Raw genomic sequence first — 15,532 nt, forward strand, 5'->3', positions numbered from 1 at the left:
TTTGCCAGCTTCAGAAAGGAGCGTACACACAATTGATAACAGAGGATAGCTGGGAACAGTAAAATTGCTGCTGATGCGCATTTCAGAAGTCCAGAAAGTTTAAACATCTTTGAATCCGCTATCACTTTAAATTGTGGACATATTTCGCAAAAGATTAACTGCATGTTTGTCGATGCAAATGACCACAAGTCCAAATAACGCATAAGTACACAGAGTGCAGCAACTCCCCACTTAAGATTTGTGGAAGAAAATGTTTGTTTTTCAATGAAAGAAATAGCAAAATGTGCAATTTCAAATCATTTCCAACCATTTTTATTACCATATCTGTGTACAAAAAGTTGGAAAAGCTACAGCAGGAAATAAATAAACAACTACAACAACCAGATCTGACAAAATGCTCTCCACTAGGGATGGGACAATACAAGATTTTATTGCGAACTGTGATAAACAACAGTCACGATGAATTGATCGTCGTGACTAATCATTTTTGGGATAATCAAGATTACCCTCCTACGAGTGAATTGGGAAAAAAAGCTGTCTTGCTCGATAACGTAGAGTCCTACCATAATTTCCTGATTTTCATTTTGAAGGAGAGCCTGCATCTCACGGTCAGTCCAAAATCCTAAACCTGTCCCGCATGGTTAAAGACTCAGCTTGGATCCCACACAAAAAGAGTTAAATCGGAGGTGTGGAAATTGGTTTCTAAATGAAAGAATTACAGGGAGTTGAGGTGCCCACAGTTTATCTATGCAGGCGGACTTCATAATTAGCTTTTATTAAAGATTAGTGGATTGTTCCGTGGTGCAATGAAATGTTTTTTTTTAAACTAAATTTAAAGTAAATTGATTCGAATGTACATTTACATAATTTGGCAAGAATGAGAATGTTGTGAATCATCAATTATTTTGGCGGGGATCATTGCGACAAAAAAAAAAGTCATTTCGTCCGACGCCTGTGTCCAAAACAGCTTTGGGACTTTGCCTAAGCCTTACAATGGTGAGGAAAACACTAAAAGTATGTAACAGATGAAAGCTAAAATGAAATGAGGGGCCATGTGTATCTTCTTTAAACAACAACATCATCAAATTGTATACACTAAGGAAGAGCAAATATTCTCTCTGTGAGCCAAATGGAGGCATGGCCCTCTGGGAATAGGTCAGTGGTAACAGCAGTCAGCTCTGCTTGCCTCAAGCTCTGTGAATGTGTCTAACCAGTCATGTGTTTACTTTAACTGCACTTTTTAAAGACTCTCCTGTATGAATGTCAGCTTTGTTATGTGATAATGTTAAAGGGTTTGGGGTGGTTGAGCATTATAGCCCTATTAGCTTTATTAGGAGTTTTTGGCGAAGGGGGAAAAAACAAAATCGACAGTTTTGTGTCCCTCATCACTCGCTTTGAGGCAGCTCTGTGTTGTATTATAAAGGATGAGTGTGTGTTGATGTGTGGATCTGTGTCATCCTTTTGAGGAGTGTGGTGAACACTTTCTCAGTCATTCATGCTTTGGAGAGCCTGTTGAAAACAGGAAATATAACTTTGTCCCGCTGTCGGAGAGACAGGAAGTTGTGACTTCAGTGGATGTCTTTTTGCTCTGGCCTGGTGCCCAAATGAGTTCTGCCGATGGTCAAATCCTTCTTCTTGCATAATTTTGTGATGTTATGGTAGGTATGTATTTAAACTATATTGATTGTGTTAAGAGTGGTAGATGCTCGCCCATCACAGGGCACATTTCGCCTGTTGGAATCCACCTTATTGACAAAATCAGAATTCTAGTAAGCAGTCTGAAATGGTGAGAAACGACCCACACTCTGCCTTCTCTTCAGTCACTGGTATTTGTTGCAGGCCTGCCTGAGTTTTCAGTCCTTGCCCACTAGAGTGCAGCCTACTCAGGGGAAATGGTCTGTCTACAAGCTTGGCAACATCTTCAGTCATGTTGAGGATTTGTAATTTTTAATTCTTAGTCTTTTAAACAGAAACGGGATAGATGCACACTTTGATATACTTCCTAACTACATCAGCATTTCTCCACTCACCGTGTTAACGCTTAAGAGCTTCAGGATAATTGAGGACACAATTTACAAGCCCACTTAAATGTATCAACCACTAATTGTTTTGGAGCGATTAATAGCGCTGTGTTAATTATCACATTTGCTGCTTGATTACATCCAAATCTTATTGCTGTTTCAGGTGAATAATATACCTCGGTGAAGTTCTGATCACGTCAGTGGTTGTGTTTTGTTTCGGAGGTTTATCGACTAAGCTCTTTGTCTATGAGACACTGATCACAATAGTCTACCTCACTTGGGGCTTCGCCAGTCTCTTAACAAAGAGCATGCTATAGATTCACTCAACAGACAGATGCTGTATAGTAGGCTTTATGCACTGATGGGGATTGTGACTTTAAAATGCTCAATCGAGGATACAACGGTAAAAGTGGAAACCGCTTCCCTGCAGAATGACTGTAACTGAAAACGTCTCACTCTTTCTGTTTTTCTCTGCCAAACATGTGTAATTGGCAGTAGACGGGAGGGGGGGAGCGATGGGAGATAGTCCATTAGTTAATCATGGTAGTGAATGATGGTGACGGAAATGATCATGATTAAATGTTTTTTGTTTTTACTGTTTGTCATTTTATATATAAACATATCTATATTTGCTGTCTTTTTAAGCATATGAGCTTTGGTTCTGAGGGTTAGGTTTTGGAAATAGAACTGTTCATGTATTTGTGGTAATGTGATAGCATTTTCACTACAAAATTTCAACATTAGTGCTGAAGATGTTGGCATACGTAAGGCATACATGTTTGAATGATTCTTTGAAAAAAATCCATTTGTCTGGGGTAAGTAAAAACATTTTGCGGAACAAAGTGTTCACATGTGGAAAATGCAGGGACAAAAATTATGCTTGGATTGGATTACCATTCAACATCAGCCTGAATAAAGAAAGCTGCTTTTTCTTAGTCGACAGAACAGAGTTTATCAGAGGAGGATATTAAAAAACGTCAGCTAACAGTAGAGGTTGTCTTGCATCTTTCTGTCGTCGCAGTCTGAGCCTCTGATTGAAAACGTATTGCTCTCAGCCTTACTGAACTCCTCAGTAAACCATGTTAAATGTTTTAGGGCTGCAAACGGCTCCATATTGAATTCCCTCTCTCACTTTGCACCAGATTGGTGCATCAGATTTCTCTTTAATCCAATCCAGCGGACTGTCTGTGGTGTTAACATAGACCTCTGACACACAGAGACATTTACGATGATCCCCAAATCCCTTTTTGTGTCAGCAAATATGCCGTTGATAAAAAGCCCAGATACAGAAACGAAATAGTCTTTGTTGACATTTCCCTTCCTCACTTCAACAAGAAAGGCTAATTAAAGGTTATACATGTGTTGATCTCAGGAGTCTTCGGCATTAAGGGATCAGCATGTGGTGTAACGAAGCCACATTTCAGTCGACAATGGAAGATGAGCCAGCAGTGACACAGCTTTTCTGTCAACCACACGGGGATCGTTTGTGGTGAGATGAGTACAGTTATCGCCATCCAGGGATAGGTTGACTTGGTTTTTGGTTGGAGTTAAAGCTGCCGTGGCTTCAGGCTGCTGTTTTGTTTTACATCAACTGTTACAATGACTGTCTGCACCTTTTTTATGGCCTTTATTTTTATAGTATAGTTTGGAGGATTGTCATGCACCCGTTGCCCTTTAAACAAGTAGTAGGACTGTTGTTGAAAATGAATTCAGTTCATAAACACACTCATAGCACTAAGTATCATTGCATGGTGATGGCAGTAGTGACCACATGATATTGACTTCAGATTGTACATCCTGTAAACTCATTAACGGGTTTGCCTGATTCGTCTCCTTGATTATAAGAAACGGCACAGATCATTAGAGCACAGTATTGATCAGTAATGCTTTTGTTGAGTTAATGTAGTGCTGGATATTAGCTGTGTGGGCACTAGGGATGTTTAAATGGAAGTTTAAACTATTCAGCCAGTCAAAAGTACGTCAACTCTCAGAAAACAGTCGAGATGAACAACATGATTGTTTGTTTGATAATGTTGCAAACCACAAGGTCTATACCGGGTTATCAAGTGTGTCGTTTTATCTTGAAAATGGCGCCACATTTTCACTATCAACCAATCGGGATTTGTCAGATTCTCACAGTTTATATGACTTCCAGTATGAATCACAGCATCATAACATTATCCCAGCATTTGAGCTTCCCACCCTTCGCATGACGTCAGTTGAAAATTGCCGCTGTGTGACTATGGTCTATTCTGTTATGTCATGTAAAGAAACCAAGTACCAGTTGTAAGCTGGAGATCAGATTGGAGTTTTAACCACTCAAGTAATGTTTGTACTTTGTAAACAGAGAACACATGATTTATACTGTGAGATTTATACGTTTCTCTACTCGAAATGACATCAATGAGATGATGTGTTTGCTTCCCAGAAACTTTTAGCTTCCAGCCAATTTGCCTTTAGCCAGCTGTCAGTAACTATCAGTGTTATTAATGAGCTATTCCTCACCCATGTTGAGCATTCAACGGGAGCGACAGGACTCAAAGTAGGAACATGGAGCAGGCTCAAAACGACGCACTAGAAACAATCAGTGCGTTTTCATGACACTCAAGAAAACCGAATTACCTCGTTAGTCTCACTATGATCGGATTTTTAAGATGCATGTATACACCTTAGTCTGACTAAAATCGAATTCGGATCGGATTTCTCATAGTCGAATTACACCACGTAGATTATTCGATTGAAAGTCGCATTAACTCCTGCATGTATACGTTTCCAGCGGATCGGATCGGATTTTGCGTTTTGCGCAGGCGCAAGTTTTTTTCCCCGAGGCCGTGAGCCAGAAGTAGATGGACGGCGGCGGCGGCGCCTTTCCTCCGAAATCACCGCAAGAAAGAGCGCCATTGTGCATCTAGCTTGTGTAATTATCATGTACAACATATACGAAGTGTACAAAGATATAGCTTCGTCTCGCTCTTCGTACGCCATCTTTCTTGAATGCCGAGGCAGCTAGTGACGTAAAGAGGTCAGCCGGAGGTGCGCCGTTAACACTAGTTGAAATGGGCACAGCGCCACCTAGCGTACCGGGGTATGACATGCTTTCGACAGTAATTCGATTTTCTCACCGGCATGTATACTCAGATAATTGCAGTTGTCCGACTGAGCAGCATAGTCGAACTATGGCTGTAATCTGACTAAGCTGTGCATGTAAACGCACTGACTGAAATCAAGCTGATATGACACTGACACTAGCTTGCATTGCAGCATTACGTTTCAGTGCATATAATGTCAATATCTAATTTTAGCGTGTACATTGATAAAATAAGTTTAATTTAGTTGTATTACCGGTGTTGACTAGCGAGGGAAGCAACGTTTAATCAACTAGCCGACTAATCGGAAACATCCCTGGTGAGCACACACCGCAGAATGTAGATGTTGTGTAGTAATTTTTTTTCACAGGAAAAAATGATAAGACAGTGAAAGTCACACTGTGTTATATGCCTGGTTGGCTGGCCCACTGAGTTGTGATATTCCCTATGGATGCCGGATGTAAGCCTTGTGTCATTATGTCTTCCTCTGAAAGCTTCTGCTATGGTGCAGTGATTCTCCGCTTTATGGATCAATACTGAGGCAGTGAGCTGACACAGTGAAAAGCAATATTCATAAATAATGAATAGAGCACCTTTCACCCTGGTCTGTCTTTCAGACCAAGTCCAAGAACAGAACAATTCCGTAAACATGATGCTTATTTTTTATAATGTAACACACATTTTGTCACTGATCAGCCTTCCTATGTTAGCTGCTAACATACATGAATACACTATATGTGACTGGACTTGTTGTTTTAAAATGCCACCCTTCGTCCTTGCTCCAGTTTGACAGTGTTCCTTTTCTTTATAGATTGTGTCTGATGATGGTAGATGGCGGTCTCAGTGTTTGCTGTGTTCTATTTCTCTCCTGATGTGCCGTTTGTTCCTGGGAGACGGCAACCTGGTGTTTCAGGAATCTCTCTTGCAATGAATCACAGTGAGGTGTCACCTTTAGTATCACTTCGATCAACCGCACAGCGATGTGCCAGTGAGTGAGCACCGAAAACAGCTTTAAGTGCTTCATTATTACCCTTTCCAACACCTTTTTTATGTTGGGCACTATTGGCAGTCGGTCTCAGCTGCACACCAGAGCATGATGCACTTCACCTAAATAAACGGATGGAGCAATAACAGCTCTTGTCATCTTTGCGATATCCACCTGGTAAGAGACTAATAGCAGTTGACTTCAGAGTGGATCTTTATGCATCATTTATCCCCGCCAGTATATAGAATACTGAACAGGATGGACTGCATGGGTGGCAAGATACTCTTGTGCTCTCTGCGGATACACACTTTAAATGATTTCTTTAAGGTGTATTTAAACATGAGGCCAGTTTTTAAGGTGGTGTGTTAATATGTAAACTTGTTGTAAAGACGTTCGTGGATGTTACTCAACTCTGAGAGCCCATATTTTCTCCGTGCAGGGCAAACTAAGATGAGTTATATCTGCACAAAATGAAAATGCTTTGATTTGAGTGAAAATGTTGCATTTATGATTATATTTGACAAATAATTACATTATTTTTTGAGCCCATTTCATGATTGTATGAAACCAGAAGAAAAAGGACAGCACTGGTGGAGAAAAAAACAAATGCCTACACGTGTGCAAGGTTGCTGAGGGGGAAATAGTTCATTTAGTAATGGCATTTTCCCCCCTTTTATTTGCAGTGAGCTCGGCTAATTCACTCCTTGCACAAAAGACGTGTTTAAACTTAATTTTCTAAAATCAACGATTGCATCTTTGAATAGTTTGTGTTATCATACCAACAGTCCAAAATGTTTCTGTTTCCAAGACGAAAGTTTTCAAACTGTGAGGCGAATTTGCGTCAAACATCACGGCCCCTCTTGGAGTCATGTCTAAGAAGAGTCTTTATATACAGTCATGATTTATCCCTCCTGTAGATATGTTATCTACAGTGTGAATAAACATCCAGAAATTGATTAGATATTTTTATTAAAAGAAGGCGCTCTCTGGATACCTCCAGGATCTGCCTGAAATTCATCCCATTTTGAACATATTCTCCAATATCAAAGCAATCCAGAAATCGCTGTTGATATGTCCATTATCCTATTGCAAACATGTAATTGACACTTTAATTGGTGTTAATTTTTCATAATGTAAACAAATACTGGCTAAGAAAGATTCTCTCTGAAGGCGACCCCACAGTGTCACATGTTGAAAACGCCTGATAGAAGAAAAGCATTACATCTTCACATTTGAAACGCTTTGACCCAGAATATTTGGGCACCTTCATTTCTTCCTGGAAATATCACTCGAGGGAATAATTCTCTATTGGCTTGCCCAAAAAGTTTGCGAAAATTACACATGCTGCTATTGTAATCGTCGTCAGACCAGCATTTGAAAACTTTGAGTGTGCGCCCCATGTACAGAGGCTGTGTCCTCACTGCTGTGGGCCAGTGTTCAAAACTGACCTGTGGCCTTTTGCTGCATGTCATGCCCAGTCTCTCACCACGTTTCATGTCACTCTGTCATTGGTAAAGCAATGAAAAGACCCAAAATAAATAAATATACATATAAAAAAACGGGAAAGATGAAGTGAGAAATGGAACTCCTCTTTGCCGTTTAATTAACTCTTAGACAGAAAAACTGGGAGTGACCTTGCCTCTAATTAGACTCATAATTGCAGCTATACCAGTATACAAGTAGATAATGACTACAAGCTATCAATAATTCAAGGGTAATTCTCACTGAGGCTTCTAAGCCCTAAAAATAAAAGCTTGCAATTAATGTTTTTGCTGACCGACTAATCAGTTAATCAAATTGAACTAATTGTTTCAGCTTTAAACTACAGTTTTGCAGAACTGCCATATTTTAATAAATCTCATTATGTAGAGATTCAGCACTGGATGTATCAATATTGTACCTTATTTTGACCCCCCTGTTGATTCTGGTATACCAATCAATACGCTGTTCATCATCTGATATTTTCATATAAAGGCGTTCGCTTTTTGTCGCCTTGTGTGCGAAACTGTCATTTTAGTCTGCATAGCCTTGAACATTTTTCATTGTCTTCATTGCACTTAATAGTAGCAATACAATGATTTTGAATAGTCAATTAAAACTATTATATGTGTGCTATTAATAGCACGCTGCAGTTCCTGTAACAGAGGGGACCACTCTTGAGTTTTTTTCCCAAGCTGTCTTTGCTTTGCCAAAATGACTGCCCCTCCCACTCGCTACCTCTCTCCCCCATTGGCCTCCCAGATTCATCAGCTCTGGTAACTGTTAGCCACCGTGCTGAATAATGTTCACATTGTCCCTGCGTGTCGCTAGACTCATCAGGTCAAACATCTGCGGTGAGGTGAACGGTTGAACTGGGGCAGATGTTGACACACAAAAGGGATGAAAAATTTGGCATTTTTATGCAGATGTTTGAGCCGGAAATAATCACAGACATGCAGGAATTATAACTCAGATGATATTGTTCTCTGTCCAGTCGCTGTATTAAAAGTGTAACAACTATAAATTACTATGATGGGTCTTAATAACGGCAGGCTTTTCGTGTTTATTTTCAGTTTTTTGTGATCGGTGAGAGAAATGGTCTCTTTTTACTTCACTGGTTATTACAGCAGTAATCAGCAGCATCTTGGCCGCAGTGACAGATTATTACCATAATAATCCTGTCTGCTCTGTTATTGTCTCCTAAATGCTTACACTGGACCCCTCCCCCACCGCATGCAGACTGTATCCTGCTTATCAGTCCTTCTGGTGCATGCAGAGTGGCTTGGATTTCTTACAGTATTTTATCCTCTGCTTCCTCAATTAATGGAACAACCAGGAGCTCCAGTGTCATATGAGGGAAGCACTTTTATCAGCAAGTTGGAGGAGCTCAGTCTGAGTGGTTTACCGCTGGAGCTGGCTGTGGTAGTGTTGTTGGTAGGGGGGGTTGTACAGTGGTGGCAGCAGCGTTGACGGGGATAGCATCCTCATTGCACAGCAGCCGAAGGCAGTGGAGGGAGTGGAAAGAAACGGCTGGAAACTGTGGGAGACAGAAGGGAGTAGTGGCAGGCGTTGCATCCTGAGTGGTATTTGTAATACCAGAAGAAGGTGTTTTGTGGACGGGAGTGAATTTTGCAAACAGGGGGAGCTACGGCAGGAGGCGTGTGCTGCTCAGAGATAGAAGTACAGCACAGGGAGTGGAGTAAGTGGGAAGCAATCACGAGGGAAATGGAGCAACAAACTGTACTCCCCAACTCAAGTGTCCTCACTGTGGATTAAGGTGAGCGTCGGCATCCTAATTTTGTTGACAGTAGATGAAACCAACCGGCTCTCGGTGACGGAGTACCTGTGGATCAGCACCATGTGGAATACATTTCAGAAAAGGCAACAGCTGTGAGGACAACTCAGGGAATTCAGCAAAGGACCAGGAAGTAACTGCAGCCTTCAGTGCAGCCTGTCTTTTTTTTTTTTTTTCTCTCTTTTCACACGTCTTCTAAACCCAGAACAGTCGGGCTACTAATGAGCAAGTCGATGTGTGGCTGTGGCTGCAGCATCATCTCCTCTCTAATGAAGAGACTGGGCCGCACAGCGTGCTGCTCAGATCTCTTCACCAGCCATACTTCAGAGCAGCTGCAGCGACTGGCCACTGGCTGCCCACCTCAACCAAAGGTAACAATGCGACAGCGTCCAGTGACACAGCCACATCTGTGCCTACATTCCCCCTGATCAGCCAGCTGTGTGGTCTTTATGGCTTATCACCCGTGTGCAGTGCAGGAAACATATGGGGCCTGATTGCGGAAAGCACCGCGTGTGAAATACAGCATCCTTGTTCATCTGCTTTGCCTGTCCGAAACGATTTCTCAGGTATGAGAGCTGCACTACCGGGGAGAGCGGCGCAGTAATTGATTCTTTAATAGAACCAGGTGATTTAATGGCTGTCTCGCTGCCTTGACAACAGTGGACTTGCTTTCAGCCAGCAGAGTCATTTAAATGGATGCCTTCAGACGGTCTGTGGTTTACAGTGATTGCCGCCCCTCATCAGCTGGAGGAAAAGCTCCTCCTAATGGAGCAAATAAAAGCCAAACAAGATTGTGTGTGTGCGCCTGAGTGCTCGTGTGCACGTGCCAGTGTGTGTGAATGAGAGTGTGACTTTGCTCTCACACAGGCTTCTGTCTCATGGCTGTAGCTTCTAGGGTTCCCTCTGTTTCATGGTGTGTTATGCACATGACTGTCTCGGTAGTTGGCCGCCACTGACTCAGATTTTAAGTCCCTTCCGGAGACTTTCTGGCAGTTGGCCATTCTCACAGCAGAGGAGATATATTCTCTGAGTTTCTGAGAAGATTTATGCTCTCATGAGTAATGATAGAAATCCACAAAGGAAAATGTTGTGGTATTATTGGGCTGTTGCATGGCAACAATTCAAATGAAAAAAAAAAAAAAAAAAGATAAGTGACAGTTTTAGAGGAGGCGTAGGGCTTATAGACAAAACCTTAATGTCATTTTTTTTGTTGAAGAGAATTCATTGTCTTCCCGAGAAAGCATTGTCACAGTATAAAGCACTTGACTGTGAAATGAATGTGGAACAATGTTGTCCCTCTGTCGAGCAGCTCAGCGAATGAGGTTTCACTTTCTTCCTCTGAGACATCACAGGGCACCAGCTCTAAATAGAGCCATCGATTGATAGCTCCTGCATTGAACTGGAGACACAAAGGTTTCAACAAATGCGGTGTATTTATAGGATTTCCTAGACTTAGTAAGAATCCTGGAAATGGTTTCAAAGCGGAAAGACTTTGCTATTGAAAAGGTCAAGATCCTTATAAACTCTTAAAGGGTACGTGCACCAAAAAAATTAAGGTTCAGTAATTATCTACTCACCCACATGCTGATGGAAAGTCAGGTGAAGTTTCCACGTCCACAAAACATTTCAGCAGAAACAGTGCTGCAGCATTCTCAAAAAACAACTCGAGTAGATGGGGACTTGTTTTAAAACATAAACAAACATCCAGGATCATTTTTATAAACCGGCTCCATACAGCTTGTCCAGTGGAATACAAGATACAAGATACAATACAAGATTCCCAAATGATAAAAAATAAAAACAAAACAATATTTATATTTAGTCTGCACGCTAATACTTTATAGCCTAGCAGCTACAGTTAGGATGTCTGTGTTAGGATGTCTGTGTTAGGAGTGTTAATAACATCAGCACAAGGGGTGAGAAGATAACTGAGTTTTTATTCTTGGGTAAACTTATGCTTTTAAAGTTTTGTGTCAAATGTTTAGTTTATTCAGGAGACAGCAGTGTGAGTCTGTCAGCTTCAGAACAATTGGCACTATTGGATTGTTCAGTCCTCCCTGACTTCCCACTGTTAATATCTTAAGTAGAGCCGCCATACGTCCGCTCCTCGATCTATATCTGTTACTATGTGCTTTGTGAACAGCCAATATTTTCTTCGCTCTCTCCCGCTGTTCTATTAAGGTCACATTGGTGTGATTTATTTCCGCCATTTGGGGGGGTGTTTAGCTCAGTCTAATTTTCTTTTCCTTATTCTCAACAGGGTTTATGTGCTAGCTTGAGACGACTGAACCTCTTTCAAGTCTGGTTTCATATTTTTCAAAGCTGGAAATCATTGTCACACTCAAGGCCCCCCTTTGGTTACTTTTATAGATAACACACTTCGTAGAGATTCAGCTGCCAAATCAGACAACCTTGATTCACAAACAAGCTATGTCATTTGAAAACTGATTATCTTCGCCCACGTTTTTGTCAGTGTCCCATATTACTCTAGTTACTGCAGCAGGAAGAGAACCGTAATTTAATGGCAATGGCAATTAAATTTTTGCGCTCTCAAACTTTTGATCAAACATGTCTTTTAATGGGAGTGACTGTTTTGTGGGGGTTTTGCCTTAACTAAAACTGTTATTTACTGGCAGCCAATTTAAGGCAGGAAAATCAGATGATTAATGGGACATGATAAAGGGCGTTCTGCCAGCTGTAAAGGCTGTGCAGTAGCAGAAATGAGCACTTCTCTTCTGCAGCCTGACCAGCACTGGATGTTTTAGGATGGATGCCTCTCCCTTTTGATCCCTTTTGATCCCTTTAGATCTCCCTTTGGATTTGTAATTTTCTTTAATTTGATTGTTTTTTGTGGTATGTATTAAAATCAGTTGCCTTGATCCTTTTGTGAAGCACTTAATGACATTCTGCTATTGAAAGGTGCTGTATAAATAAAGTTACTTAATTAAGTAAGCTTGGATGTCAGCCCTGGGTCAGGCAGGTTAGCTGCTGCTCTGATGCTGTCCATACAAAGTTTATGCAAACCTGTTGCCAACTGTCACAGCATGTAGAAAACTTTAAATCCCCCCAGGAGAAGCACACTTGTACTAAAGTGCCCCATGTTGACTCTGCAGGCTGAAGTTAATGTCTGTTGGTCCACAGCTGTTGCTTTATCTGTGAAGTGCCAACTTGGCACAACCTACCTACCTCCCTGATCAGGGACAGGGTCTGGATGTATGCTGCACTGGCAGAGTGCTGGGCACACATTATCAAGTCTGGTATATACATCTTATTCTAAGAAAAGGGCAAATGTTTTGGCCATTAGTGTTTAGAATTACATGATTAGGGGCACAATTAAAGAAAATTCTGTTGAAGTTGGCAGGCCACAAACTATTTAGTCAGGAAGGCTTAGACCAACAGGATGAGCTTTTTATTTATTTAAGTTGCACAAACACACTGAAAGAAACTTTGTTGTTGTTTTGAGGTATTTTTTTCACTCCATGTGAGTTTGTTGGTTGGTTGGTTTGTCAGAAGGATTTCACAAAAACTACTGAATGGATTTCCATAAAACTTGAATGGAGGACTTTTGGTTTGGGTCCAGATAAAGGGACGTATTCAATGATCCTGTCTCGCCGTCTTAAACATTGCAAGACTTTTGACATTGTCATTAATTTTCTCAGGGAATAATTCATGAATATTGATGTATTCAGGTAACTATGAGTAAGCGCAGAAGAGGACTGTTGAGCCTTGGCAGAGGAATGCACTATACTGAGTGCCATGCTAGCCGCATTAACTGTTTTTTTGTTTTTTATGACTTGAGGATAAAACTGAAATATTAGCACATTTATAGATTATTATAGCATTCATGTTCGCAAACAGCCTATTAACACATCCACAAGACACGGAAAAACATTTGCTTTCATTTAGAGTTTGTTTCTTTTAGCAATCGTTAGTCTAATATCCTGTAACTTTTTAGCCATGTTTTGGTGTCCACCAACTCCTGAGGGAAATATTTTCTCTTTACCTCCTATATTACTTGTACTGTGTATGTGTAGTTTGTGGACTGAAAAACCAAAACAATGAGCTGAAAGAAGCTTAAATGGTCCAGACAGCTGAGGGGAACTGCTTGTTAGTGATAATTCTCAATTTGTTTCTTTCTTTTCACACTTTTATTAGTTAAAATAAAATTAAGATTATTATTTATTTTAAAATGTTAGTATACCAGCAGCCCAGCTGACAATGCAAGAGGTAAATTATTAAAAAAACAGGCTCTAAACCAAGCACTTTCCTTTGTGATCATATCCCCATATGAGTCTCTCCGTTTCTGAGCACCTGTGTCACCTCTTTGTTTCAGGAGGAACAAATTCACACCTGCCCTGCCCGGCTTCCCAAAGCTATTTCCGCACACTTCATAGCTCTTGCTGGACTAAGAATAGAGTCTGATGAATGAAACTTGTGTACGCAGTCTTAAATGTGCCAAGTGTTGCTGCAATTCCATTTTTCTATGCATTAGCCCCCTCAAAACACCAATTCAATCACTTGGTAAGATTTATCAGAAGAACAGTCATCATAATTGCACCAACTGCTATTCTGAAACCGTTTTGCACCCATTAGGAGCTGTCCAATTGCAGACTGAATAATAGCAAAACCTTTTGTAAAGCTGTTTTAATGCTGTAACAGAACGAGCTCCCGGCCGATAAACAAATCAAACCTCAGTTTGTTTCATCAGCGACACGTTTTTGTATTGTTCCTCAATCTCTCTCATCCTGTTTTGCGCTGCTCACAATTGTTTGAACAACAGTAACAACAAACAACTTTCATGCTGTGTTTAGGAAACTAATTGCGGAACCTCGGGCCGTTCCGGTAAAAGGCAGGGACAACTTTAGCTATTCATAGCCTTCCTCTTCTGAGCTCACAGCAATGCACTGGCAGTCCCGAGGGGGGCTGTGCAATCTGAGATAGGTCTAATGCTTCCCACCACTGCACCGGGACCATACAGCCAAGACAGGGAGAAGCCTTACACAGGGACCGGCGACTTCTCCTTCAAGGTCAAAGCAATTGGTTTTCACTGAGACAGATGTGAGCCTCCCAAATATATTCTCTCATCTCGTATGTAGTGCGTTGAGGAGATTTGGAACTGCAGTCTGCATAGCTGATCCTTAATTTGTCACAGTTACGATTAGCTCGAGGCCTCATGCGGGCATTTTAAAGGCCCATTGGCACCTTTTAAAGATACATTAGCTGGGATTATGTTCAATTCAGCAGACTAGATGGTTTTCTCCTCTGTTGTGTGTGTGTGTGTGTGTGTGTGTGTTACCCATAGTGAATCTCTGACCTCATATGCCAGAAAAGTGATCCTAGCGACTATAATGATAAGATAATGAAAGCTTAGCACCAGAAAGAATTGATAACTGATTCAGGTCTAGACAGAAAACTCCCAAGTATCCGTGTAATATTTTGCTCCTATTGTGTTCTTCACAATAAAACAGCTGTTCAGAAGAACCGTTTTGTGTCTATCGTGGACTACTTTGTTAAATATATAGCGATCATCCTGGCTTAACTCTCAGTGCAGAGAGTTATGTGACAGGAGGGAAGTGTGTGTTCAACTGTAATGATGTTTTAACAGCCTCGTGATACACAGTAGTTGGTTTGCTTTATACGACTGGCAGAGTATCGGTTATTTATTTTGTCTCGCAAAACGTCAATGTCACAGTTGGTGCCTCCTCTCTAGATCCCATTTACATGCAACCTGTCTTGCATCTTCATATTTATTGATGCTACAAAAGCCCATCCTTGAGGCTTTTGCTTTTTGCTTTGCATGCTACCTACTCAACCCACTACCACTTGGTCAAAACAAATCCATGACTCACACATCCTACTTACCTGTATTTATGTAAGCCTTATTTACCACTTAAATGTTGAGACAGAAATAGAAATTTAGCATTAAGTTTTATTTGAGTGCTTTGAGTTGCGCGTGTTTAAAGGCCCCCACACACTGCCCAGACTCAAACCAACAGCCAACTGCCTTTATCCGACCACTCCGTTGCCTCTCGTCTGGCCCGTTCGGCAGAAAAGTTGCATTGTACACACCGCTTCGATGTGCTGCCAACTCCACAGTAGCGAAGATGCAATAAGCCTCCTTTACAGCGGGTGGCGCTAGTCTAGTGCCAGTACTCCAAAACTTGAA

The 15,532-nt window shown here is 41.2% G+C and overlaps 1 protein-coding gene across 3 annotated transcripts in view; it reads left to right on the forward strand.

The window, feature by feature from the left end:
• Window positions 1-15,532, forward strand: part of fbxw7 (F-box and WD repeat domain containing 7) — a 128,628-nt gene that overhangs the window by 23,044 nt on the left and 90,052 nt on the right. Inside the window, exon 1 of one of the 3 annotated variants that reach the window (XM_030420181.1) lies at window positions 9,573-9,737. The exons of the other annotated variants lie outside the window; for them this stretch is intronic. Within the exon in view, the coding sequence (XP_030276041.1) occupies window positions 9,588-9,737 (150 nt within the window). The 5' untranslated portion in view covers window positions 9,573-9,587. Of the gene's footprint in view, window positions 1-9,572; window positions 9,738-15,532 lie in introns of those variants that run through there. 3 annotated transcript variants of the gene reach the window in all.

Source organism: Sparus aurata, chromosome 1, assembly GCF_900880675.1.
Source record: "Sparus aurata chromosome 1, fSpaAur1.1, whole genome shotgun sequence".
Lineage (NCBI taxonomy): Eukaryota > Metazoa > Chordata > Actinopteri > Spariformes > Sparidae > Sparus > Sparus aurata.